This window comes from Dama dama, chromosome 30 (genome assembly GCF_033118175.1).
Source record: "Dama dama isolate Ldn47 chromosome 30, ASM3311817v1, whole genome shotgun sequence".
In the NCBI taxonomy this organism is placed as follows: Eukaryota; Metazoa; Chordata; class Mammalia; order Artiodactyla; family Cervidae; genus Dama; species Dama dama.
The window spans coordinates 20,408,884-20,433,538 of record NC_083710.1 but is presented as its reverse complement, the minus strand read 5'-3'; the positions used below and the strand labels follow the sequence as shown (position 1 = coordinate 20,433,538).

Sequence of the window (24,655 nt, the reverse complement as noted above, 5' to 3'; positions counted from 1 at the left end):
GGAAGCCCAAATACGCCTATAGGTATAGGTAAATAGTTGTATCTATGGATATAGGTCGATAGATACAGGTAGGTACATATGAAAAAGGGGAAAAATAGAAAAGTACACACAAAAGAAGGAAGCAACTTGTGTTTAAATATTGATAAGTAATGACGAAGTTGAGTAGCAACTTCTAAGCCTTTGTTCATACCAGCAGGGCAGCAAGGGCAAAGGAAATTAACCTCTGCACCAATCAACACTCACATGGATTTCAAAAGGTACCCACCCTTTAAATGCTTAAAACCAAAGAACTGCTGAACCACAGCATGAAAAATTTAAGTTGCAACAGAACTAAAAAAAAAAAGAAAAAATTCTTAATCAACAATTGAAGTTAAAATTTTAAAATAGTGGGGTTGTGCCAAATTTTTGCCTAATAACTGACACTCATCAAAAAACAAATAAGATGTCCCAGTGACTAACAAATTAGCCGGTGGAATACTTTCAATGATGAAGGTCAAACCCTGGGCTGACCTTTATAAACTGGCACAGCTCAAAAATTCCCAGAGGTTTTACGGCCTATGGTTGTATGCTGTTATTCTGGAAACATGAGTGTCGTGTCCCTGCCTTTTCAATAAGGAGCGGCCCACAATGCAAGCAATGAGAATACGGGTGTGTTTGTGGAGACTGTTTCTGCCACACACAGAAACGTGGACGTGCACATGTGGGTACGGTGCAGAGCCACCACGTGCACGGAGATATCAGAGGCATAACAGCTTTTACTACTAGAAGTCCTCTAAACGGCAGCCCACTCCAGTATTCTTGCCTGGGAAATCCCACGGACAGAGGAGCCTGGCAGCTACAGTCCATTAGGTCACAAAGAGTTGGACATGACTGAGCAACTAAACCACAGTGAAACCGGGGCTTCCCTGGTGGCTCAGCAGTAAAGAATCCACTAGAGACCATGCAGGAGACACGGGTTCAGTCCCTGGTCCTGGAAGATCCCCTGGAGAAGGAAATAACAACCCACTCCAGTATTCTTGCCTGGAGAATCCCATGGATAGAAGAGCCTGGCGGGCAACAGTCCATGGGGTTGCAAAGAGTCAGACACAACTTAGTGATCAAACAACAACAGTGAAACTGATCAACAACAATAATAATAGGGAGGAAAAGCTGTGACTCCTTGTTTTTGAAGTATTAATAGTCAGAATATAGGTGATAAATATAGCCATTTAAATGAGAGTGACTACCACTATAAATGATCGTTATAGCACAGTGACTAGTCAATTCAATTCAATAGCAGAAACATAATTTGAAACAAAGCATAACTACAAAAGAACATAATGTTCTACAAAAGCACGTGTGATTTCAAGTTTCATTACATTCATGAAAAATCTTTATGGCCAAAATTATGGAATAATTTTTGAGACCAAATAGATTTCATCAAGTCCTGGGTGCATCCCAGTGACTAAAGGAAGCTAATATCCCAAGGATTCAGTTGAGACAGAATGGGAGTGGGGCAGGAAGATTCAGGCTTCAGCAGAGAAGCCACAAATCTCGGGGAAGATTCTTTGCCTCTGTAGATATTTGAGAGCGGTATTGCAGACAGACAGCCTTAGTCCCACAGGCTGACATATCCCAGGCCCCAGCCATCCGCAGTGTCCTACAGGGTCCTAAGAGCCCTGTGCCGCGTCACCCCACTGCACGGGGACGGCGGGGTGAGAGGACGTGACCAGAGGTCCCGGCCTGAACACCCGTCTCACTTGTATTCATAGCAGATCTCAGGCTGTCATGTTCTCACGTCCCACGTTCACACCATCTTTCCAACCACAAAATGTGCATGCGGACTTCCATCCAAAACCTAACCAGCCTGCAAAACCTGACGCAAACCCCATCTCAGGCTAGGAGAGTCTCTCCTAGCCAGTTTAACTAAAATGACCTTTTTTTCTGAATTTTGCAGACAATGTCTATCTGTCCCACCAGCGTCGCACCTTGAGGTCCCCACGGCTTCCTGGTTCCCGTGGCCGCCCCAGCAGCAGCCCCGGCGGCATGGCCCACCTGCTCTCCTCTGCTGAAGTCCAGTGGTTTTATTTCCGTCCTTCTGTCTAAGACAGGACTCCAGGGCCTCAAGCCCTATTCCTTCCCACATTTGACAGGGGGGATTGAAGACTGTGTATCATGTTTTTCGTATTTTGTTTTGAAATTAAAGGGTGCAAAATATAGGGGGCATCTCTGGTGGCTCAGTGGTAAAAAAAAAAAAAAATCCACCTGCCAAATGAAGGAGACACAGGTTCGATCCCTGATCTGGGACGATCCCACATGCCTTGGAACAACCAAGCCGGTGGGTCACAACTGTTGACCCTGCGCTCTAGAGCCAGGGAGCCGAAACGACTGAGCCCGCCTGACCTCGAGCCTGTGCTCTGCCACGAGAGAGGCCACCGCCAACGAGACACCCCCGACCGGCAACTGGAGAGGAGCCCCCACTTGCTGCAACTAGAGAAAAGCCCGTGCAGCAGCGAAGACCCAGCACAGCCAAAGTAAATAAACACATAAATAAAAAATTACATATTAAAAAAAAAAAGAAGATGCAGGGGTTTTATTTAAAAAAAAAAAGATCACTTTGCATCTCACGTGTGCTCCTGTCATGTCTTACTCTTTCATCTTCTCCAGCACCATCACTGGCACATACAGGACCTCACTGAGTACTTTTCTCATCTGTATTCCTCCCTGGGCAAGCCCTGCATTTCCCATATCGCCTTTCCTGCTTCCAGGCACCCCTAAAAAAGATACCAGCAATAACACACCCCACTCTCTCCTTAATGTGGCCAACTTTCAACCACTGTTCTGTACCTCGGATCCAAGATTTTCCTTGTCATTTTCCAGGACCTCCAGCAATCAGCCTGAGACAGACTCTTTCTTTTCTTACTCCTCTTTTCAGTTCACTTCATTTCAGTCCTACAAACACCCTCTGTAACCTCCTTATCCCCAAATGACACTATTTAATAAATCAGCACTAGAACAACAACAACAAGTTTGCTTTCCCAACGCACGTATTTGTGTACTTTTTTCTCAGACCTGACTTTCTGCTTCAGTTCGTATTTATTACTACCATTTGTGCTATTGTTACAAGCTACTCTAAGTGACCTTTAAAACAAGGCAGCGTGTATATTTCTAAACGAAGATAGCGCACGTCTCCTGTAAGTCTTCCCAGTTTATCCTTCAAAATCTATTTCTTCAATTACCTCCTCCCTCATCCACAAGGAGAATGAAAACTCCATCAAAGGGGTCAAGGGAGTCTCTGTTGGTCCCTGCTGTATCCTTGGTGCTTAGAACAGTGCCTGGCGCTGAGAAGTGCTTGGTGGGTACTTGCAGAACGAATGTTGGTTGAATGAACCTCCAGGTGCCCTCCTGGATTCTACTCCTCCCCACCCCTTCCCTGTGTGTGTATGTGCCAAGTCGCTCCAGTCGTGTGCAACTCTTTGCAACCCTATGGACTGTAGCCCTCCCCAGGCTCCTCTGTCCATGGGATTTCCCAGTCAAGAATACTGGAGTGGGTTGCTGTTTCCTCCTCCAGAGACTGAACTCACATCTCTTATGTCTCCTGAACTGGCAGGCAGATTCTTTACCACTAGCACCATGGTCAAGAACACACACGCTAGAGTGAAATCATCAGGGTTCCATCCCTGGTTTAGCATCTAAGTAGAGCAATGACCTTGAGCATGTATGAACTCAACTCTCCCCAGCTGTGCAAGAGGATCTGAACTGGCATCTCACAAGGACCCGGCAGGGTGATGCACAGCCCAGTCCAAGAGATCATCGTGGCTCTTCTCCCATTCAGCCAGGGTCACCTGTGCCAGCACACAGCCCTTCTTTCCCCAGCTCACCGGCCAGAAGTCTAGATCCTGACAACCAAACTATCTACACTCAAATATGAGTAAATTGATTGGCTCAAAGTAAGCGGGAAGGCCTGAGAGTGTTGTTTTTTTGTTCTTGTTTTTCCTATGAAAGGGATGTATGCACTTGATTAACAGAGCTTAAACATCTACTGAGCAGCCCTGGGCTTCTATATTTCTATGTTTACATCTGGGTTTTCAACTCCTGGCCAGATAAGCTACATTGCCCAAGAGGGCAGTTCTGCTTAGGGTGGCTGCCAGAAGAGTTACTTTTACAAGGCATAAACCAAATGGCCTGAATTATACAACTGAATGGGGAGATAAAGCTTTCTCTGTCACTCCCTGTCTTACAAAATTTATGAAAAAGTCCACTTTACATCTCAGATCTTTAAGGATCTTTGTGTGCCCTTCTGATTTTAAGAGATGGTCTGTAAACTAAGTATGAACCCCAGAGAATCCACTGTCTTTATTGTATATGTTACTACTCAGACACTCCACTCTTCTAGAACTCTTTATATGCAGGAACTGTCAGCACTGGGCATGCTGGAGGTAATTTTAACTCTTGCTTTATTTCAAGTTTTGCTCTTCCAAATAAGGAACAGTGCTCTGGGTAAACAGAGCAAAGGGCAGAACACAATTGGTTTACACCCAGCTTTGACCTGAGGCAAAAATGTTTTTGCAAAAGCAACTCTTTAACACATCTGGGTAATGAAATTTCACGTAAATGAGCTGTCTACATTGAATACTCTTTACCTCATAAGTTTTCCTAACTTTCTACAAACTCCAGTGACATTCCTCCTCCCATAACTAACATTGCCTTTGTCCACAGGGAGTTAACCCCGATGGCTCAGATGGTAAAGACTGCCTGCAATGCAGGAGACCCAGGTTCGATCCCTGGGTTGGGAAAATTCCCTGGACAAGGGAATGGCTATCCACTCCAGTATTCTTGCCAGGAGAACTCCATGGACAGAGGAGCCTGGTGGGCCCAGTACCTGGGGTCTCAAAGAGTCAGACACGACTGAGGAACTAACATTTTCAGTTCACTGTCACTAAGGTTAAGCCTCCAAGATTTAACTAGTTAGAATTTTCTGCACATGGAACATGTGCAAGTGAGGTTTCGAATTAAAAACTTGCAGAACTCACAACCACAGCTCACCACAAACAAGCAAAGAGAGGAAAACGGAAATCTTGTTTTAAACGCCACCATGCTTCACACGGTTAGGTCTGAACTGAAAGAGGTGGTCTCTGCTTTTAAAGCACTGGTCTTCTCTAAAAAAACACCAGTAGGGCAGACACATCAAGTTCACCCAACTTTGAAACAAACATCAGAAGTAGAGGAACACTATTCAGTGCCTCCTTCTGAACATACAGACACAGAATTTTATTGGTCCTGCCAGCTCCATTTTCATATCCAACGAAATGATTATCCTGCCAGCTACATTTTCGGCAGTCATATCCAATCCTGCCATAGCTCACCTTACAATCTGCAGCAAAAGGGAAGTCCAACTTAACAACAGATTTTTTTTCTAAGTTAATGATCCAGGCAATTCTTGGAATAACTTCTACTTCAGAAACTGCATCTAAGTGGTCTGATCAAGAACCTCCCCAGCTGTTGACAACTCAACTCTGGAAATTCCCTCCTTTTTGCCCATTCCTGACTATCCCCAGATCCAAACTACAAAGTTTAATGGCCCCAAAGAGTGCTTTCTGCCTCTAGTGAACTCAGAACTCGTCTAAATATCCATCAGGACTCTTAATAAATGTGCATTGAATTAAAGAGGGGCGCGCTGGAATCTAGCTCCAAAAGGCCACTGTCTGCCCCCTCTCCCCACTCCCATCTTCCCGCAAGAGAGGAAACTGAGATCTGGAGCTGACAGTCAAGCCATCCAGGATCCCCTGGGGGTCTGACACTGCTGGGCCCGTCAAGCAATGACACTGAGGAGGTCTGGTCGGTGGTTCCCAAATGGGGTACCCACTGCTCTGGGAAGTTCTGGGCGCTCGCCAAGATACAAACCCTCCTCCGAGGAACTGAAACCAGACGGTGGGCAACCCAGGCAGTTCTATCAGGACCCCAAGGCCCGAATCGCATTCCACCAGCCTCCTTCCTGTTTATAGATCCTGCTCCAGTAACTCCAACTACCAAAGGGAAAGCCGACCTCTCAGAAATATGTCAACACATGACATAACTTGAAAACGCTGTATGCTCATTGGCGCGAGTTACAACTTGTCGGGCTCACGGATGGAAACCGGCTCACTTTAATTACTTTTTTTTTTTTTTTTTAAATATACCCTGCCGTCTCTTCCAGGGCCCCCGCAAAGATCGGATTACTGAGTACGAGGTAGCCTCGGTGGCAGGACCAAACCGCGTGGGCGGTGGTGAGCTGAAGGCAAAGAACCAGCGAGTCGACAGCCCGGCGAAGCGGCTGCGATTCGGTTTCTCGACCAGAGCCGCCGCTCCCCCCTCGCACAGACGCAGGAAGAGGAAGCTGCGGACACAAGTTGCCCGATCGCTCGGTGGTGTCGCCGAGGGGGGCCCGGCGGCACCGCGCCGGTGCCCTCGGGTCGGCGGAGGGCGCGCCACCTTTGTCTAGAGGCTTCCCAACCGGACGGGCGGCGCCTCGGCGCGAAGAGGGCTTTGCCCGGGTCGGAGGCGCAGACGCGGCGCCCGGGTCCCCAGCCCCTGCGCCGGGCCCAGGAAGCGGCCGCAGCCGCCCGAAACCTCCCACTTCCACTGCGCGCACGCGGCGCGCCCGCAAGTCCCAGCCCCGCGGCCACTTCCCTGGCGCAGCCGCGGCGGGGGGGACCCACGCGCCCGCGGGCTCGGCGGCCCGGAGCAGCCCCGCTCTCCTCGGGCTGCACCGCCCACGCGGGTCCCCGCCTCGGGACAGCACGGGCCGCTGGACCCCCCGGTCAGGCCAGATCTCAGACTGGCCACCGCGTCGGGGAAGGCGCGACAGCTCGCCAGACACCCACACCCACCGCCCGCCCTCGGCCCTCTCTCACCTGCCTGCACCGTGTCCGAGAGGTCATGCGCGGGGGCCGCGGTCCTGGGAAATTCCTTCAGTTTCCTGGCACTAAGGTTCAAGCCCCCGGAGTTGGCCGCTTCCTCCAGCGCGCGCTCCAGCCCCCGGTTCAAGGGCAGGTTGAAGCCCCCGCCGCCGCCGCCGCCTCCCGCGGCCCCGCCGCTGGCTCCGGTTCCTCCGTGGTGGTGGTGGGGATGATGATGGGGGTGCAGCGTAGCCACCGACAGGGCAGGCACGAAAGGCTGGGGTTCGCTTCCCGGCGTCGCCATCTTCTCCCGGGCCCCCCCGCCCCGCCGCGCCGCTCCTGCGGGGGGAGGTCACACCTTTCCCCCGCCGGGACGGGAGACGGCAGCCCGGGGCCGAGTCCCCGCGGCGCTCCGCCGAGAGATGCCGGAGGAGGGGCGGAGGGTGTGGCAGGCGCGCGGAACCGGGAGCCGAGAGGCGGAGGCGGCCGTGGCAGCGCGGTCTCGAAGGTTTCCTGTCCCCGGGAAGCTAAGGACTGCGGCGGCGGCGGGCAGCGCGCATGTATCTCCTCCCGCCCCTGCGCCCTCCTCCCGGCGGCTCTCCCCTCCTCCGCCGCCCGCTCTCTGCTCCGCCTTCCCGCGGAGCCGTCAGCCCAGCCCCGAGCCTGACTCCGCCGCCCCGGGCGCGGGGCCCCGGCTGCTGCCGCGCGCCCGCGCCGGGCTGTCCGGGTACTCGCTTGGGGCTGAACGCAGCGAGATCACGGGGGAGGCGGGAGCCTATCTCAATTCTGCGAATTATTCGTATTCTTGGACCTCGAGTCCCCTCCCAACCCCCAGAGGCAGTGTTTCACGGTAGGATCAGGCTAACAGACGACCCCCGCCCCTAGCATTTGGGCACCTCCAGTGGGCCAGACGCTGGTCTCCATAGTCGGCGTTCGTGATCTCAGGAATCCAGGGGACCCCGTGAGCGGAAAAACTGTTTCCCTCAGCCCACAGAGGAAGTGAAGAAACCCGTCTGAGGTCACCCAGGCAGTCAGAGGCGGAGCTGGGTTTAAAAGGAGAGCCTTCGGACTCGGGTTGCGCTCCTGTAAACGCCGGGGCTGGACGCCGCTGCGAACAGCTTAGGAGTGGAGCAGAGGGTTTTCTGAGCAATGGCCGAAAATACAGGCACAGAAAGGAAGGAGTTTTCAAGATGCAGGTCGTTTCTATGGTGGACAGAACCCATTGTCGTGTGAGGAAGAGGGGCTGGCTGTGACTGGCTGAGCCCGGAATTCGGTGGAGCTGGAGGGCTCAGAAAGGCAGTGACCCCAACTATAAAATAACTCGGTCCCAGTTGGAGCCTGCGCACAGGTATTCGTCAAGGTGACCTTGTGAGCTGCTTCTAGCCCCTGTGGGGCATGGGAGCTGACGTCCCCGTCTGCAGTTGAAATCACCTTCTGCCCAAACCAACACCAGGGGCATCAGAAACTCCTGACAGCATAAGAAGGTTGGAAGTTGGGAGGTTAATGAAGTCCCCCTCCTTTCTGAAGTTTCGGCTCCAACTCTCTAAGGCTTTATACCCAAGGCTTGAGCAGCGACCTTGTGAGGGACTTAGCTAAGGGAAGAGGATGCGGGTCAAATAAGAAGATAATTCAACCCCTGATGGAGGGGGAGATTATGTTTTAAGTGGTGATGCGGGAAGGTGATGGATCTAAAGTACCGCATGATCGATGTCACTTGCACTGACCGCGCTGGCTAAGTAGCCCTTGGTTCCTACAGGATTCTAGGGTGAGTTTCAAGTTCTAATCTCGGAGGAGGGGACAAGCGCCACCTGCTGGTATCCTCCGCCAAAACCTCCTCTCACCAGCTCCTTTTTCGCCCCTCTGCCTCCCAGACTTTTTTTTTTTTTTTTTTTTTTAATATTTATTTATTTGGTTGTGCCAGGTCTTAGTTGAGGGCGTGTGGGATCTAGTTCCCTGACCAGGGATTGAACCTGGGACCCCTGCATTGGGAGCTCGGAGTCTTAGCCATTGGACCAGCAGGGAAGTCCCAGGCTTTTAAAAGCCAGGCTTGTGGATGATAATGATGATGGTGAATGTGCAAGCATACTTATAAAACTAACCTACGGTTTCCTTTCCTCTCTGGTCTTTTTCTTAAAAACCAGCGAGAAACAGAGACACAGAAAAAGATTTCATTTGAAAATCGTCAGCTTAATCCAGGTGGTAGTGTGTGTGATCAGTCTGCAGGGTATGATTGAGGACACCTGACCGACTTCAAATGTAGTTCAGGCTGTGAATCTGGTGCATCATGTAATGTTTTAAGACCACAAATTCTTTTTTTCTTTTAGAGGAAAATATGGGATATAGCAATCTGTCCTTATGTTAGGTTGACCTAGTTATGATAGCTTGCTTTAAACTTTTCCTTCTCCAGATTTCTAAAATGTAAATTCCTTGAAGGAGGTACCTAGTCATGTTTGCAACTTCTTTCCCATAGCTCAGAATCCAGAGAAGTTCTTTGCATATGATGAGTGCACATGAAGATTGGTAGTTAAGCATTGCACAGTAGGCCAGGTGCCTTACAGGTTGCTATTTGTTGGTACATCTTTCAAAGGATGTCCTTAAATGAAGAAAATTTTCCTTTAAATGGGTGGGTGTTACTTTACCCTTGAAACTGATCTTGTTTATAAACAGTCAAGAAACTTGACAAGCCGTTTTTTCTTGCTGTCTAGCTTCTTCACTATTTTTTCAATAAGGTGGGCATCTCTGATTTATTTGATACAAATCTCTTCTGAAAACAGAATTTTCTTCCTGTTCTACTCTCCCCATACCATGCACATAGTCTTCTGATAACTGCTGTGTTATCACATCAACCCAGTTAACCATCTTGCTTATTCCAAAAGGGGACTTCTGACCAAATGTCAGAACATCCAGAGAATCAGAGGATCCTGACTCTTCAAACCCTAGATTCTGACTGCTCCTAAGTCACATCTTTAGTTTCTATGAGATAGCCGATGGTGTGTTGATAATACATTGTGCTGTTTATGTCAGTTTTATTTGGTTTTTCTGTCAATGCAACCAAAGGTTCTGAATATTTAGTCTTTTACCTTAGTCTTTATTCCCCCTTGTTTTCTAATATAGCCTCATTTTGGGATGGTCCACAAATAATCTTGTACCAACTATTTGGATGATGGCAGCTAACCTTTTACCATGCTTTGTCTTTAGTACTTTCCAATCATTTCACAAAGTTCATAGAATTCAAATACTTAAGAAAATTGGGGAAATAGAAATGCCCCCTGCTAAAAATAATATGACTATTAGAAGGAAATTGATCAGTTTCATCAACAAATCAAAAAAAACTAGAACCTATTTTTTTAATTTTTGTCCTCAGTAAACATATCAGAGCATACAGAGTCTTCCATGTGTAAGACCCAGCTCTTTTATTCCCCTCTGAAAATGGAGTTGAGGACAACTTGTAAAAATCCAGCTTACTGAGAATGGCTGACAGCATGGCCATCTAGGGGTGTCTCTTTTTTTTGAAAGTGTAGTATTCTAGATTTTTTAAATTTATTTTTATTTATTTAATTGAATTATAGTTGATTTACAATATTGTGTTAGTTTCAGGTGTACAACAAAATGATTCAGCTATATAGATATACAGAAAGATTTATATATTCTTTTTCAGATTCCTTTCCATTATAGATTATTACAAGATACTGAATATAGTTTCCTCTGCTATACAGTAGGTCTTTGTTGTTTATCTGTTTTATATATAGTAGTGTGTGTATATTAATCCCAAACTTCTAATTTACGCCCCCCCCCAACTTTCCCCATTGGTAATCATAAATTTGTTTTTTATGTCTGTGAGTCTGTTTCTGTTTTGTAAATCAGTTCAGTTCAGTTGCTCAGTCGTGTCTGACTCTTTGCCCCCCCATGGATTGCAGCATGCCAGGCCTCCCTGTCCATCACCAGCTCCCGGAGCTTGCTCAAACTTATGTCCATTGAGTCAGTGATGCCATCCAATCAGCTCAGCCTCTGTCGTCCCCTTCTCCTCCCACCTCCAATCTTTCCCAACATCAGGGTCTTTTCCAGTGAGTCAGTTCTTCGCATCAGGTGGCCAAAGGATTGGAGTTTCAGCTTCAGCATCAGTCCTTGCAATGAATATTCAAGACTGATTTCCTTTAGGATTGAGTGGCTTGATCTCCTTGCAGTCCAAGAGTCTCTCAAGAGTCTTCTCCAACACCACAGTTCAAAAGCATCAATTCTTCAGCGCTCAACTTTCTTTATAGTCCAACTCTCACATATGTACGTGACTACTGGAAAAACCATAGCTTTGACTAGACGTACCTTGGTCAGCAAAGTAATGTCTCTGCTTTTTAGTATGCTATCTGGGTAGGTCATAACTTTTCTTCCAAGAAGCAAGCGTCTTTTAATTTCATGGCTGCAGTTACCATCTGCAGTGATTTTGGAGCCCCCCAAAATAAAGTCTGCCACTGTTTCCCTTGTTTCCCCATCTATTTGCCATGAAGTGATGGGACCAGATGCCATGATCTTAATTTTCTGAATGCTGAGTTTTAAGCCAACTTTTTCACTCTGCTCTTTCACTTTCATCAAGAGGCTCTTTAGTTCTTCGATTTCTGCCATGAGGGTGGTGTCATCTGTGTATCTGAGGTTACTGATATTTCTCCTGGCGATCTTGATTCCAACTTGTGCTCATCCAGCCCGACATTCCGTGTGATGTACTCTGCACATAAATTAAATAAGCAGGGTGACAATATACAGCTTTGACGTACTCCTTTGCCGATTTGGAGCCAGTCTGTTGTTCCATGTCTGGTTCTAACTGTTGCCTCTTGACCTGCATACAGATTGCTCAGGAGGTAGATAAGGTGGTCTGGTCTTGTAAATAAGTTCATTTATATCATTTTGTTTAAGATTCCACATATAAGTGATATATGATATTTGTCTTTCTGTCTGACTTACTTCACTTAGTATGATCACCTCTAGGTCCATCCATGTTGCTGCAAATGGCATTATTTCATTCTTTTTTATGACTGAATGGTATTCCATTATATATACATATATATATGTAATCATCTTCATCCATTCATTTGTCAAGGAATAGTTAGGTTGCTGCCATGTCTTGGCTATTGTATTAATAAATAATTCTGCTATGAACTTTGAGGTATGGGTGTCTTTTCAAATTAGAATTTTCTCTGGATATATGCCCAGGCAAGTGTGTCTGTCATAGTCCTGACTGTCCCCTGCAACCACAGGTAGATAAATGCATCCATCAAACTCTCCTGAAAAGCGAAGGAAAAGCACTCCAAAACCATAGGCAAATAACAAAAAGCTTTTGACTCCAAAGGCAGCACGTCAGGGCTATGCTGTGAGTGCTAAGTAGCTCAGTCGTGTCCGCCTCTTTGTGACCCTGTGGACTGTAGCTTGCCAGTCTCCTCTGCCCATGGGATTCTCCAGGCAAGAATACTGGAGTGAGTTGCCATGCCCTCCTCCAGGGGATCTTCCCAGCCCAGGGATTAAAACCCAGGTCTCCCGCACTGCAGGCGGGTTCTTTACCAGCTGAGCCACCAGGGAAGCTCTTTTATCTTGCTTCATATTATTCTTTAACCTCGCAGCTTCAATTTTCTCGCTCCTTCCTGAAAACGAACCATTTCCTGATTAATTCCACCCTTTTTACTCCCTCCACAGGCTCTCAGTACTAAAGTTTTCCCTTTGTACTGTATCTGTAAATATTTATCAGTAAATATTTATCTGAAAATGATCAGGGTATGTAGGTTATATTCATTAACTTTCAAGTACATCATTAACTTTCAAGTACATTCATTAACTTTTAAGTACATCAAATGCAGAGCTCAGTTCTTTTTTTCCTAGGAAATGCAATAAATAATGTCATCTGAGATATTTTTATATTATAAGGCAACTAATAATACCAATGTGAGTTTCTCTGAAGATAATCAATACTTTGTTGGCATGTTTAGGAGATTTTATTTTATTCTATTTTGCATTCCAAAACACTAATCTAACAAAGCAAACTTGCATGAGAAAAGTTAGAACAATGTCCATAGTCTTTCATTAAAGCCAAATGCATTCAGTTTTAAGAATTGTATATAAATGTTGAACTGTGTATGTAAATATGACATCATGCTTTCCTATTTTTTTTCCTAGTGGAAAAAATAAAACAATGGTAATAATAAGTTCTTGCCAAACTAGTCTATCCTTACTTGGAAAAAAAAAATAGAAAAATGGGCTACTAGAGTCAGCTTTCAAATTCAATTTTTTTAATTGAATTTTTTTCCTTATCCTTGAAATCAAAAAGTCTATAAACCACCTGCTTAGATTCTTGGTTTTCTTTTCTTTTTTTTAATAAACTTTTTATTTTGTATTGCAGTATAGCCAGTTAACAGTGTTGTGATAGTTTCGGGTGAACAGCCAAAGGACTCAGCCATCCATATACCTGTATCCATTCTCCCCAAACTCCCCTCCCATCCAGACTGCCACATAACTTTGAGCAGAGTTCCTTACGCTCTACAGCAGGACCTTGCTGGTATTCCATTTTAAATAGATTCTTGGTTTTCTTAAAAGAGAGTTAGTCACACCGGATGCCAGCTACCTGCTTTCAAGGTTTTCCCGAGCTTTGCTCACACAAACTGTAATCTAATGTATTTTCTAGGCATTCTCATTCCAGGGTTTATCATAAAGTCTCAAAAGAAAATATTGTCTGCCATTGGAGTTTAAAAATATTTCGCAGCTGACGACTGTTCAGACCAAAACTTCCTTTCTACTCCAACCTGCCAATAAAAATCCTCAGTCCCCTCACAGGGGCTTATTTTCACTTCTCACCAAGAAAGCCTTAGAAGCGACTGCAGTGGCCAGCCCCTGCTCAGCTGTTTCTTCCAGTTCTCTCCAAGACAAAGCAAAGCTCTAGCTCCTTGACCAGGGAGACTTTATTTATGGCCTCCTTTCCACGGCAACTTCTATTAAATAGAAAGACCACAAAATCGGGGTCATCGAGATAGCAGTCTCTAAGAGGCTCTCTAAGAGACCAGAGAGGAGCCATCTTTGAATGAGTGGTTTTGTGGGCTTTAATCTGTGTGCTAGTTTGTAAACATACTTGGGCTTAGGAGAGAATGCCAATTATGCGTGACTTTTATTATTTTTAAATAATATTTTTAAAAGTACATGTATATATGATATTATAGCCAATTGTGTAGCAGAAAGACAACATTCTGACCTAGTGCTTATGAGACATATAGCATTTGGAAAGAAGCTATGAGGAAAATATAGTTTGGACCACTCAGGTGAGAAACTAATTGTAATAAGAAGACTCTCTTTGGCTTAATGAGGTTGATATCTTCTTAAGGAAAAAAATATCAGTGACCAACAGCTGACCCTCTGGTTCCTGCCGGAAATTTGTTAAGTGGCTACTAGGGAAAAAGTCACCGGACAGTAAGGACAGAAGGGGTCCAGCTAGCTGGACTTCGATTTATAAAGAAATGTATTTTACGTAACTGACTTTTTAAAGATGTGACTATAAATGTTAGATCATAGGTAGGAATAGATAATAGCTTTACTGTGATTTATTTTTCTAAAAGTTCACCTATTTATTATATTAGCTTATTGGTGTATACATAATACATATTATGTTATTGGTTTGTAGTGTAATGGATATATGAAATATTTAAGGGAATCAGCTGTTTATTTACAAATAAATTGCTTAACTTGCATGCAGAAACTGAAGCAACACTATCCTTTATATGTACCTCTGAAGATCCCCTGGAGGAGGGCATGGCAACCCACTCCAGTATTCTTGCCTGGAGAATCCCATGAACAGAGGAGCCTGGTGGGCTACAGTCCATGGTGTCACAAAGAGCCGGACACAAGTTGGACACGACTGAGCAACTAACACTCAGAAATCATGCATAAAGGGCTTCATTGCCAAATAAGTTTGAGTTCAAAAGGTTTAGAAGTTATTTTGCTTTAGGACCTCTCAGAGCCTTTGATATGCTAACATGCATTGTGAATATGCAAGAGGGAGAGAGGGTGTACATCTCTGGGGTGCCAGCAATGCAGGAGTTTGATCCCTGGGTCAAGAAGATCCCCTGGAGAAGGAAATATATGAATGTCAATATATATATATAACATTAACATGTATAACATGTGCTTAGTTATATATGTTAGCATATGTGTAACATATGCTATGTGTAACATAATGAGGCTTCCAAGGTGGTGCTAGTGGTAAAGAATCCATCTGCCAATGCAGGAGATGCAAGAGACACGAGTTTGATCCCTGGTTTGGGAAGATCTCCTGGATTAGGAAATGGCAACCCACTCCACTATTATTCTTGCCTGGAAAATTCCATGGACAGAGGAGCCTGGGGGGCTACAGTCCATGAGGTCACAAAGAATCAGACACGACTAGAACACACACACAGCAGCAGCAACATACACAATAAATAATACACGTATATAGCATAACTGTGTATATAACAGATGAGAATCTACCTCCAAATCTGTATTTTAAATAGGCCAAGTGTCACTGACGCAGCACCTCCAGTAAATACTGTTCCAGGCCTATTGTTCATTAGGTGGATTTTAAAAGAACTAAAAAGTCTTCCTATTTATACTTAAGGTACCTCACGTCTAACTAAAACAGTAATTTATATGTTCCCTCGAGACAGCTTTAAGACTCTTGATGTTGTTACAGGGCTATTTTCCGAAGCCAAGACTATCATTACTGCCTTGTCAGATGCAGAACTGTGGGGCGGGGGGTAAGGGGGCAGGGTTGTCCCAGAATGGCTGCTCTGGAATAGAGCAGAGTGTCCCCAATTTAGTAGGAAATGCACTCTGACTCTGAGGACATTCCGAGCTGTATCTCGGATCATTCCAGTGCATCATTTGAAGAGGGCTCAGACCTGGACCCGGGAATAAGGCCTCCTGATGAAGTGATAATGCAAAACAGGAACAGTGTCATCCCAGGCTCATCTCCCGGCAACCAGATCAACAGGGAGCACAACCTACCATGCGTTTAGAAGCAAAACCATTTAGAACTTTTCGTCAGTTTCTGGTTGGTGCAAAAACAGCCAAGCCAGGATTAGTGGGATTCAGACTGGACCACTGACCAGAAAGGAGCTTTACTCCAGGGAGGGTGAGCAGTGCTGGAATCCCTCACAAGAGCCACAGTGGGTGTGTGGTCTGAGGGTCCCTCACAGACACCAGCAGCCCCGACAATCGAGGGAGAACAAGGACAGTTTCAGGTCTGCAGCTTGAAGCAAGCTGCATGGAATGTGTCGGGTAGAGCCCAGCTCTGGGAGAAGTGACCAGGAGGCAAACGGGCTCCCCAACCCAAGTGGTTGGAAGATGGAGCCCCAGCCCTGATGGTGAACTCCAGGCCAATTAGGAAGCACTGCGTCCATGAAATATCTCTGCAAAGATGGGCAAGGATGTATAAGAAACGGCTAACAGTGATTGCTCCTGGAAGGAAAACTCGGAGAAGGGTAGAAAAGAGAGATTTTATCTTTCTCTGGTACCTTTTGTTCAGTTTAAATGTTTCACTTGTATATCCATGGGCTTTCCTGGTGGCTCAGACAGTAAAGAAGGTGCCTGCTAATGCAGGAGCCACAGGAAACACGGGTTCAATTCCTGTGTGGGAAGATCCCTTGGAAATGGCAACCCACTCTATAACTCTTTTTTTTTTTTTCAAGCAATTAATTACATTTTTAAAAATACCCATTGAGAAGATGGAGCTTGGGTCCATAGTCCCTGGGGAACTGTTGGTGAGTCCTGAGGAAGAGTGCTCTATGGGATAAATCAAAAGTGAAGAAGTGAGCCAGAATATGGCTTCAGTGATGGGGGGTGAGATGAGAAGGGCTTGGACTGCAAAGAGACACAGGATGGGAAATACCTGGAAGAGGCGACAGAGCCTCGGTTTTCAGCCAAGGTTTGCTGAGCCACTGCTAAGTCAGGTCAATGCTAGGCACTGGACGTGGATGGAGGGACATGCTATCTATACCCTGCATTTACTATCAGATGCCAGAGGCAAAGAGGAGATGTAGAAAGCCCTGCTTGGAGACAGCAGATACAGACCAGCTTATGAACATCCAGACTGCAGACACTGGAAGAAGACAAGGGAAGCAGAAACAGGAGGTATAAGCTATTTACTGGGCTTCCCAAGTGGTGATAATGGTAAAGAACCCATCTGCCAATGCAGAAGACAAGACATAAGAGAAGCAGGTTTGATTCCTGGGTCAGGAAGATCCTGGGAGAGGATATGGCAGCTCATTCCAGCATTCTTGCCTGGAGAAGCCAGTGGACAGAGGAGCCTGGCGGGTCCATGGAGTCTCAAAGAGTTGAAGCAACTGAGCACTCAGGCACACAGCTATTAACTCGAAGGATTGGGGGTTGGGAGAAGGAAAAAGTGGCTAAAAAGACAAGTAGGCTTCCCCAGTGGTAAAGAATCTGTCTATAATGCATGAGATGCAGGTTCAATCCCTGGGTCAGGAAGATCCCTTAGTGGAGGGCATGGCAATCCACTCCAGTTTTCTTGCCTGGAGAATCCCATGGACTGAGGAGCCTGGCGGGCTTTGGTCCATGGGGTCACAAACAGTCAGACACAACTGAGGTGCAGTAAATACGCATGCATGTACAAAAAGACAAATAGAGCAGAGAAACTGGTTTAATGTTTAAGATAAGGAAGATCTGAGAAGACCTGGGAAGACAATGGAAAGCCCGTGGGGAAGGCAAGATTGGAGCACCCATAGGAGGAAGCAGGGTGAGGCTGGAGCAGAGGGTTAGAAGTGTGACATCCAAAAAGGGAGTGGAGATGAGAAGGATGGAATCCAGGAGAGAACAAAGGACGCAGAGTCCTCCTTTGAGCCTGGAGTGAAAAACTCGAGAGACCTGAGTACAACTAATAAGCCAAAGTATTGGTTCAGAGCCCTTAGGGCTTATACACCGAACAATCTAGAATCTAAATGTATATGATCGTGATGGGTCTGTTAAGATCTTCTATTTCTTTCTGGTTCAGTTTTGGAAAGTTATACTTTTCTAAGAATTTGTCCATTTCTTCCAAGTTGTCCATTTTATTGGCATAGAGCTTCTGGTAGTAGTCTCTTATGATCCTTTATATTTCAGTGTTGTCTGTTGTGATCTCTCCATTTTCATTTCTAATTTTGTTAATTTGGTTCTTCTCCCTTTGTTTCTTAATGAGTCTTGCTAACGGTTTGTCAATTTTGTTTATTTTTTCAAAAAACCAGCTTTTAGCTTTGTTGATTTTTGCTATGGTCTCTTTAGTTTCTTTTGCATTTATTTCTGCCCTAATTTTTAAGATTTCTTTCCTTCTACTAACCCTGGGGTTCTTCATTTCTTCCTTCTCTAGTTGCTTTTGGTGTAGAGTTAGGTTATTTATTTGACTTTTTTCTTGTTTCTTGAGGTAAGCCTGTAATGCTATGAACCTTCTCCTTAGCACTGCTTTTACAGTGTCCCATAGGTTTTGGGTTGTTGTGTTTTCATTTTCATTCATTTCTATGCATATTTTGATTTCTTTTTTGATTTCTTCTATGATTTGTTGGTTATTCAGAAGCGTGTTATCTAGCCTCCATATGTTTGAATTTTTAATAATTTTTTTTCCTGTAATTGAGATCTAATCTTGCTGCACTGTGGTCAGAAAAGATGACTGGAATGATTTCAGTTTTTTTGAATTTCCCAAGGCTAGATTTATGGCCAAGGATGTGATCTATTCTGGAGAAGGTTCCGTGTGCACTTGAGAAAAAGGTGAAGTTGATTGTTTTGGGGTGAAATGTCCTATAGATATCAATTAGGTCTAGCTGGTCCATTGTGTCATTTAAAGTTTGTGTTTCCTTGTTAATTTTCTGTTTAGTTGATCTATCCATAGGTGTGAGTGGGGTATTAAAGTCTCCCACTATTATTGTGTTACTATTAATTTCCTCTTTCATACTCGTTAGCGTTTGCCTTACATATTGTGGTGCTCCTATGTTGGGTGCCTATATATTTATAATTGTTATATCTTCTTCTTGGATTGATCCTTTGATCATTATGTAGTGTCCTTCTTTGTCTCTTTTCACAGCCTTTATTTTGAAGTCTATTTTATCTGATATGAGTATTGCGACTCCTGCTTTCTTTTGGTCTCCGTTTGCCATTAAAAAGAATTCATTTGAATCAGTTCTAATGAGATGGATGAAACTGGAGCCCATTATACAGAGCGAAGTAAGCCAGAAAGATAAAGACCAATACAGTATACTAACACATATATATGGAATTTAGAAAGATGGTAACGATAACCCTATATGCAAAACAGAAAAAGAGACAGAGATATACAGAACAGAATTTTGGACTCTGTGGGAGAAGGCGAGGTGGGATGTTTCAAGACAACAGCATCGAAACATGTATATTATCTAGGGTGAAACAGATCGCCAGCCCAAGCTGGATGCATGAGACAAGTGCTCGGGCCTGATGTACTGGGAAGACCCAGAGGAATCAGGTGGAGAGGGAGGTGGGAGGGGGGGATCGGGATGGGGAATACATGTAAATCCATGGCTGATTCATGTCAATGTATGACAGAAACCACTACAATATTGTAAAGTAATTAGCCTCCAACTAATAAAAATAAATGAAAAAAAAAATAAATACAAAAATAAATAAATAAATAAATGTATACGATCTGCTAAGAACAGAACTGGAGGTTGGAGGCGGGAAGGGAGATTTGTGAACAGTATTTCCAAATCAGAAAACCCACAGTTGAGCACCCCATTATAATCAGAAATACTTGATCTTTGACTCTCAGCTCTAATGAGCACATTGACCCATCACTGAAGCCTTGAGGCTGTGCTCAAGTGATGTATTTCCTCCTGGACGCATATATTTTCTTATAATCCTTCTCTAATCACAAAATCCGACATGTCTTACAACATGCAGCTTGGTGTTTAAGATGGAGGAACAAACTGGCTCCTAATAAAAGACCCATTCCTTTCTGAATTCCTCTCCACAGGCAGGACCGCACCAGAAAGCCTGTACACAGCCTGTCACGTCCTCAGCTGTGGAGGCCTCAGGAATCCAGTCCAACTTCCCCTTTCTACAGACTAGGAAACTGAAATAAACACGTGAGGGTGAATTGCCCAATGCTGCGTCCTGGCCGGTGCAGACATGTGGGCCAGGACTCAAGTGTCCATTTCCTGTCCGCTGTGTTCTCCTTGTCCCTCATGAGACTGGAAATTAACTGACTCTGCCATGACCTACCCTGCTGGAAGGTCTGCTCTTGTCCTCCCATCATTATGCTTCATTTGCTCTCTGCCTGAGTGTAACCTTATTATAGGGGTGTCATCTAGGGCACTAGCTCACAGGGCTGATGCTAGACAAGGGCTGTGTTGGGATCTGGTTGGAGGGAACTGAGATGGTCTGAGATGGTCTAGCTACTTGACTCTGAAACACAGGCAGTGCGCCCTGGGCCAGCTGAAGGGTGATGGAGATGGAGGTACCCAGGGACCAGGCAAAATACAAGACCGTGAGTCATCCCACATCCACTTCGTGTGCAGGGACCCTCCAAGATTCTTTCTGTCATGATCAGAAAGGATGAGTTCAAAAAATTAAAAATGAAAAGAAAGGTTGAGCTCTTCTGACCTTTATTCCAGTGGCTACAAAATATTTTGGAGTCACAGGTCTTTCGAGGTTCTTTGGATACAATTTCAAAGGTATTTGAGGCTCTCTGAATCGTCTAGGGCAGATCAAGCATCACTATTCAACTCTGACTCTGAACAAGCTTTCTTTATTGAAAAAAAAAGTCTCAAGAGAAGCAGTCTGTTCCATGATGCAATCTCAAAGAAGATTCTACTTTTTATGTGCAGCAAGGTTTTCTTGTCCTGAACCCCTGACCTTTCTTTTGGGCACAGAGGGGATCGGTGACGTTGGAACTGTCTTCCCACTCAGAAGTAGAAGAGGGGATAGCTGAGATAAGGCTGATGCTGAAGACTCCCCCAGCACCCCCATTTTTAACACCTTCAACACTTAGCCAAGCTTCTCCACCCCCACACCAGCTTTGATCCCCACCCAGCCAGTCCTAATTGCCTCCCACAGCCCAGATTAGATTATTCATGTGTGCTTAGGCCTTCCCCAGCATTGCTGCCATCTGGCTAATGATGGGGCGCCATATGTCAGCAGCAGGGTATGGGTCCCCGCCTGTGGGATGGGGCGCAGACCTGCCCTTGTGAACCGCATGGCTTCCCAGTGTGTGGTTCACTCCCCACTGACACAAGGCATCTCTGTTACGTGAGTCTGCAACTAGGACACAGATGACAGAGCTTCCTCCCACACTGAACTGAGGTGGTGGTAAATAGCATAGATGTGTTTGCGTTCCCTTCAAGTCATCTATCACCCTCCATTTACCGGGAGCTGCTTCACATAAAGGCCCAAAGATTATCTAACTAAACAACCCATTACCCCTGCAAGGTTAAAAATCAGAAGTGGGTGCATGCTAAAGTCATTTCAGTCGTGCTTGACTCTGCGACCCCATGAGCCATAGCCCGCGAGTCTCCTCTGTCCATGGGGATTCCAGGCGAGAATACTGGAGTGGGTTGCCATGCCCTCCTCCAGGGAATCTTCCCGACCCAGGATTCAAGCCTGTCCCTTGCATCTCCTGCACTGGAGATTGTGTTCTTTACCACTAGCACCACCTGGGAAGCATCCCCTCCACCCCCCAAAAATCAAGAGGCAAACGCTTTATTATTGAGTTCAGTGGTTGCTATGGTAAACACCCAACACCCTCCCCAAGGGGTTCCAGATTACTCAGGTCATGCAGTGAATTATGACTGAGAGGAAACGCACTTTCCAAGCCTGATGTTAAAAACATACTAGATATCTGGAACAGAAACAGGTACTTTCTGTCTTCATACATCATCAGATGGGAAACTGCTACATGTGTTGGTTACCTTGTGTGACTGGCGCATGGAACATGGTGACATGGAAATGTGTAAACAGAATAGGGGGACCGAAAAGTGCCTCGTGATTGGATAGGGCAGAAACACACTTCTTCCAAGTCCTTGATACTGATTAGGCCTTGCTGTCCTCCATTGGCTGTTTCTAATTACACGTACCTCTTCCTGTAGAACAGAACCATTTGGGTCCAGATGATGCGTTAAGTCTTACCCGTTTCCTTTTATCATTCTTGAAAAGCCAAGAGATCCTCTAGGCTCAAGGCTTTCAGAAAATAAAGCCTGGCTTTCCTTCACTTCCCCTGGCCCAGGCTTCCTTTTCAACTAAAAAATTATTTGAATGCAAATGAGCGGTATTAAATGCAAGACTCTTCATAATGGGCCATTTTCTTGAACTGTTGAATTCAGTAGGCAAACAAATACGTGGTCAGTATCCACTGGCCAACCTGGTCTAACTTCAGCAAGCCCAGGAAAAGTCCAGAAGGCCTTCGTAACATGGAGGAAGGTGGACTGTGTGACAGTCATAAGATCTAGTCCAGTTAGTGAGAACAACAATGAAAATCTGGTGTTCACTTAAAATTTATTTTCGCAAGTTGTCATTGAAATGCAAATTTGCTGCCATTGACCTTGCCCTTGATTTTTCCTTCAAGTACCGAAAACAATAAGCTTTTTTAAATTGCATGATTTCGGAAGATCAGAGAAGTTCAGGAAAATAATGTGTGTTATATGTTATTAGCTACTGAGCTAACCAGAGTTCTTGAAGGCCAAGGTTATTGAAATACTGTGTGTCATGGAAAGAGAACTGAACTGAAAGTGAGGGGGCACCTCTCTTCCTAGCAAAGCCCATAGTGAGCTGTGTCATTGTGACCAAGTCATTTAATTTCTCTGGAATTCAGTGTCCACTGAATGAAGGGATTGCGCAGTTCATACCGAAGATCTTTTTCCTCTGTCATTATTCTCAAAAGTATAGCTTAATCAATTATTTCAAGTTTCTGTACTACCAAAAGTATTTTGATAGTACTACTTATCTAGTAAAAGACACATTTCTTTTTTTTTTTTTTTTTAGTTCTATTTGATTTTTTTGTAAACTGGAAGATAATTGCTTCACAATGTTATATTGGTTTCTGCCATACAACAACATGAATCAGTCATAAGCGTGCATATGTCCCTTCCCTCTTGATCCTCCCTCCCACCGCCCACCCCATCCCACCCTGTAGGTTGTCACAGATCATCCAGTTGAGCTCCCTTTGTTATATAGCAATTTCCCACTGGCTATTTTACACATGGTAATATATATATTTCAGTGCTACTCTCTCAATTCGTCCCACCCTCTTTTTCCTCCACTGTGTGCACAAGTCTGTTTTCTATGTCTGTGTCTTTATTCCTGCCCTGCAGATAGGTTCATCAGGACCATTTTTCTAAATTCCATATATATGCATTAATAGATGATATTTGTTTTCCTCTTCGCTCTGTGTAACAGGCTCTAGGTTCATCCACCTCCCTAGAACCTGCTCAGATTCATTCCTTTTTATGGCTGAGTAATATTCCATTATATATATATGTACCACAACTTCTTTACCCATTCATCTATGGATTGCTTCCACAGCCTGGCTATTGTAAATAGTGCTGCAGTGAACAGAGTAGGGTAAAATTAGGCATGGCTAATGAGAAGCCTGAGGAAATGGCAACCCAATCCAATATTCTTGCCTGGGAGATCCCACAGACAGAGGAGCCCAGTTGGCTGCAGTCCATGATGTAGCAAAGAGTTGGACATGACTCAAGCAATGTGACTGAAGAGTCCTCATGACAATGAGGAGCCTCAGGCTGGCAGAAGGAAAAACTAGTATCTTGAATAAGCCAGGAAACACATAATAATGTGTCATACAAGGAGGAGTATGATGCATTGCAGGAAAATTTAATTCTAAGATTCTTCTTAATTAGACTATTATTGGATCTTCCCCTTTTATTTACTTTCTTGAATATTTATTTATCTACTTGGCTGTCCCAGGTCTTACTTGCAGCATGTGGGCTATTCTGCTGTGACATGTGGGATCTAGTTCCTATGCCAGGGATCAAACCCTGGCCCCTTGAATTGGAACACAGAGTCTTAGCCACTGGACCACCAGGCAATCACTGAATCTTCCCCCTTAAATACTGCGCTGTTTCTCTGGAAGCAGTAAGCAAGGAATCTTAATGCTTCAGAAAACAGAAAGCATTTCAGAAGGAAATAAGAGAGGATGCAGTGTTAGCACTGGAGAAGAAACTGAGGGAAAGACCATGTCAATGTCAATCTCAAAAGCTAGCCAGTCGAGTGAGTTTAAGGAAAGTCCAGAATTTTCACACAGCTTGATATGTTAATGTTGTGGGCACCTAAGTTATGAAGAAGGAACCATGATAGTGAAAATACGCTGACATTGTTTCTGATTATATTGATGCATGTACACAAAATAAATTCTGTTAAAATAACTTTTATGAGTAAATTCATGAGTGTCATTCCGTACACAAAATAAACACATCAAGGAATTTAACTCATTAATGAATCATATTTCAGCTGCTTCAGAGGAGAATTCAAATTAGGGACCTCCCTGGTGGTCCAGGGGCTAAGACTTTGCTTCCAATTCAGGAGGCCGAGGTTTGAACCCTGGTCAGGGAACTAGATTCCACATGCCTCAACTAAGAGGCATGCCACTCAACTAAGAGTTCGCATGGCATAGCTAAAGATCCCATATGCTGCAAATTAGATCCAGCGTAGCCAATAAATAAAAATAAATGAATAAATATTCTAAAAATTAATACACACATATAAATACAGATAAGGAATGCTGAAGTGAATGCACAAGTAGAAAAGTAGTCTATCCACAGGGCAAT

General features: G+C 44.9%; 1 protein-coding gene across 3 annotated transcripts in view; it reads right to left on the bottom strand.

Annotated features, from left to right (window-relative positions):
* LRCH1 (leucine rich repeats and calponin homology domain containing 1) overlaps positions 1–7,796 on the bottom strand; it is a 210,336-nt gene extending 202,540 nt beyond the window's left edge. Inside the window, exon 1 of one of the 3 annotated variants that reach the window (XM_061133487.1) lies at positions 7,754–7,796. In XM_061133487.1, coding sequence (XP_060989470.1) covers positions 7,754–7,781 — 28 coding nt within the window. In that variant the 5' untranslated portion in view covers positions 7,782–7,796. Of the gene's footprint in view, positions 1–6,872; positions 7,426–7,753 lie in introns of those variants that run through there. The other 2 variants (XM_061133488.1, XM_061133486.1) reach the window with 2 other exon arrangements.
* Between the last annotated feature and the right edge of the window lie 16,859 nt (positions 7,797–24,655).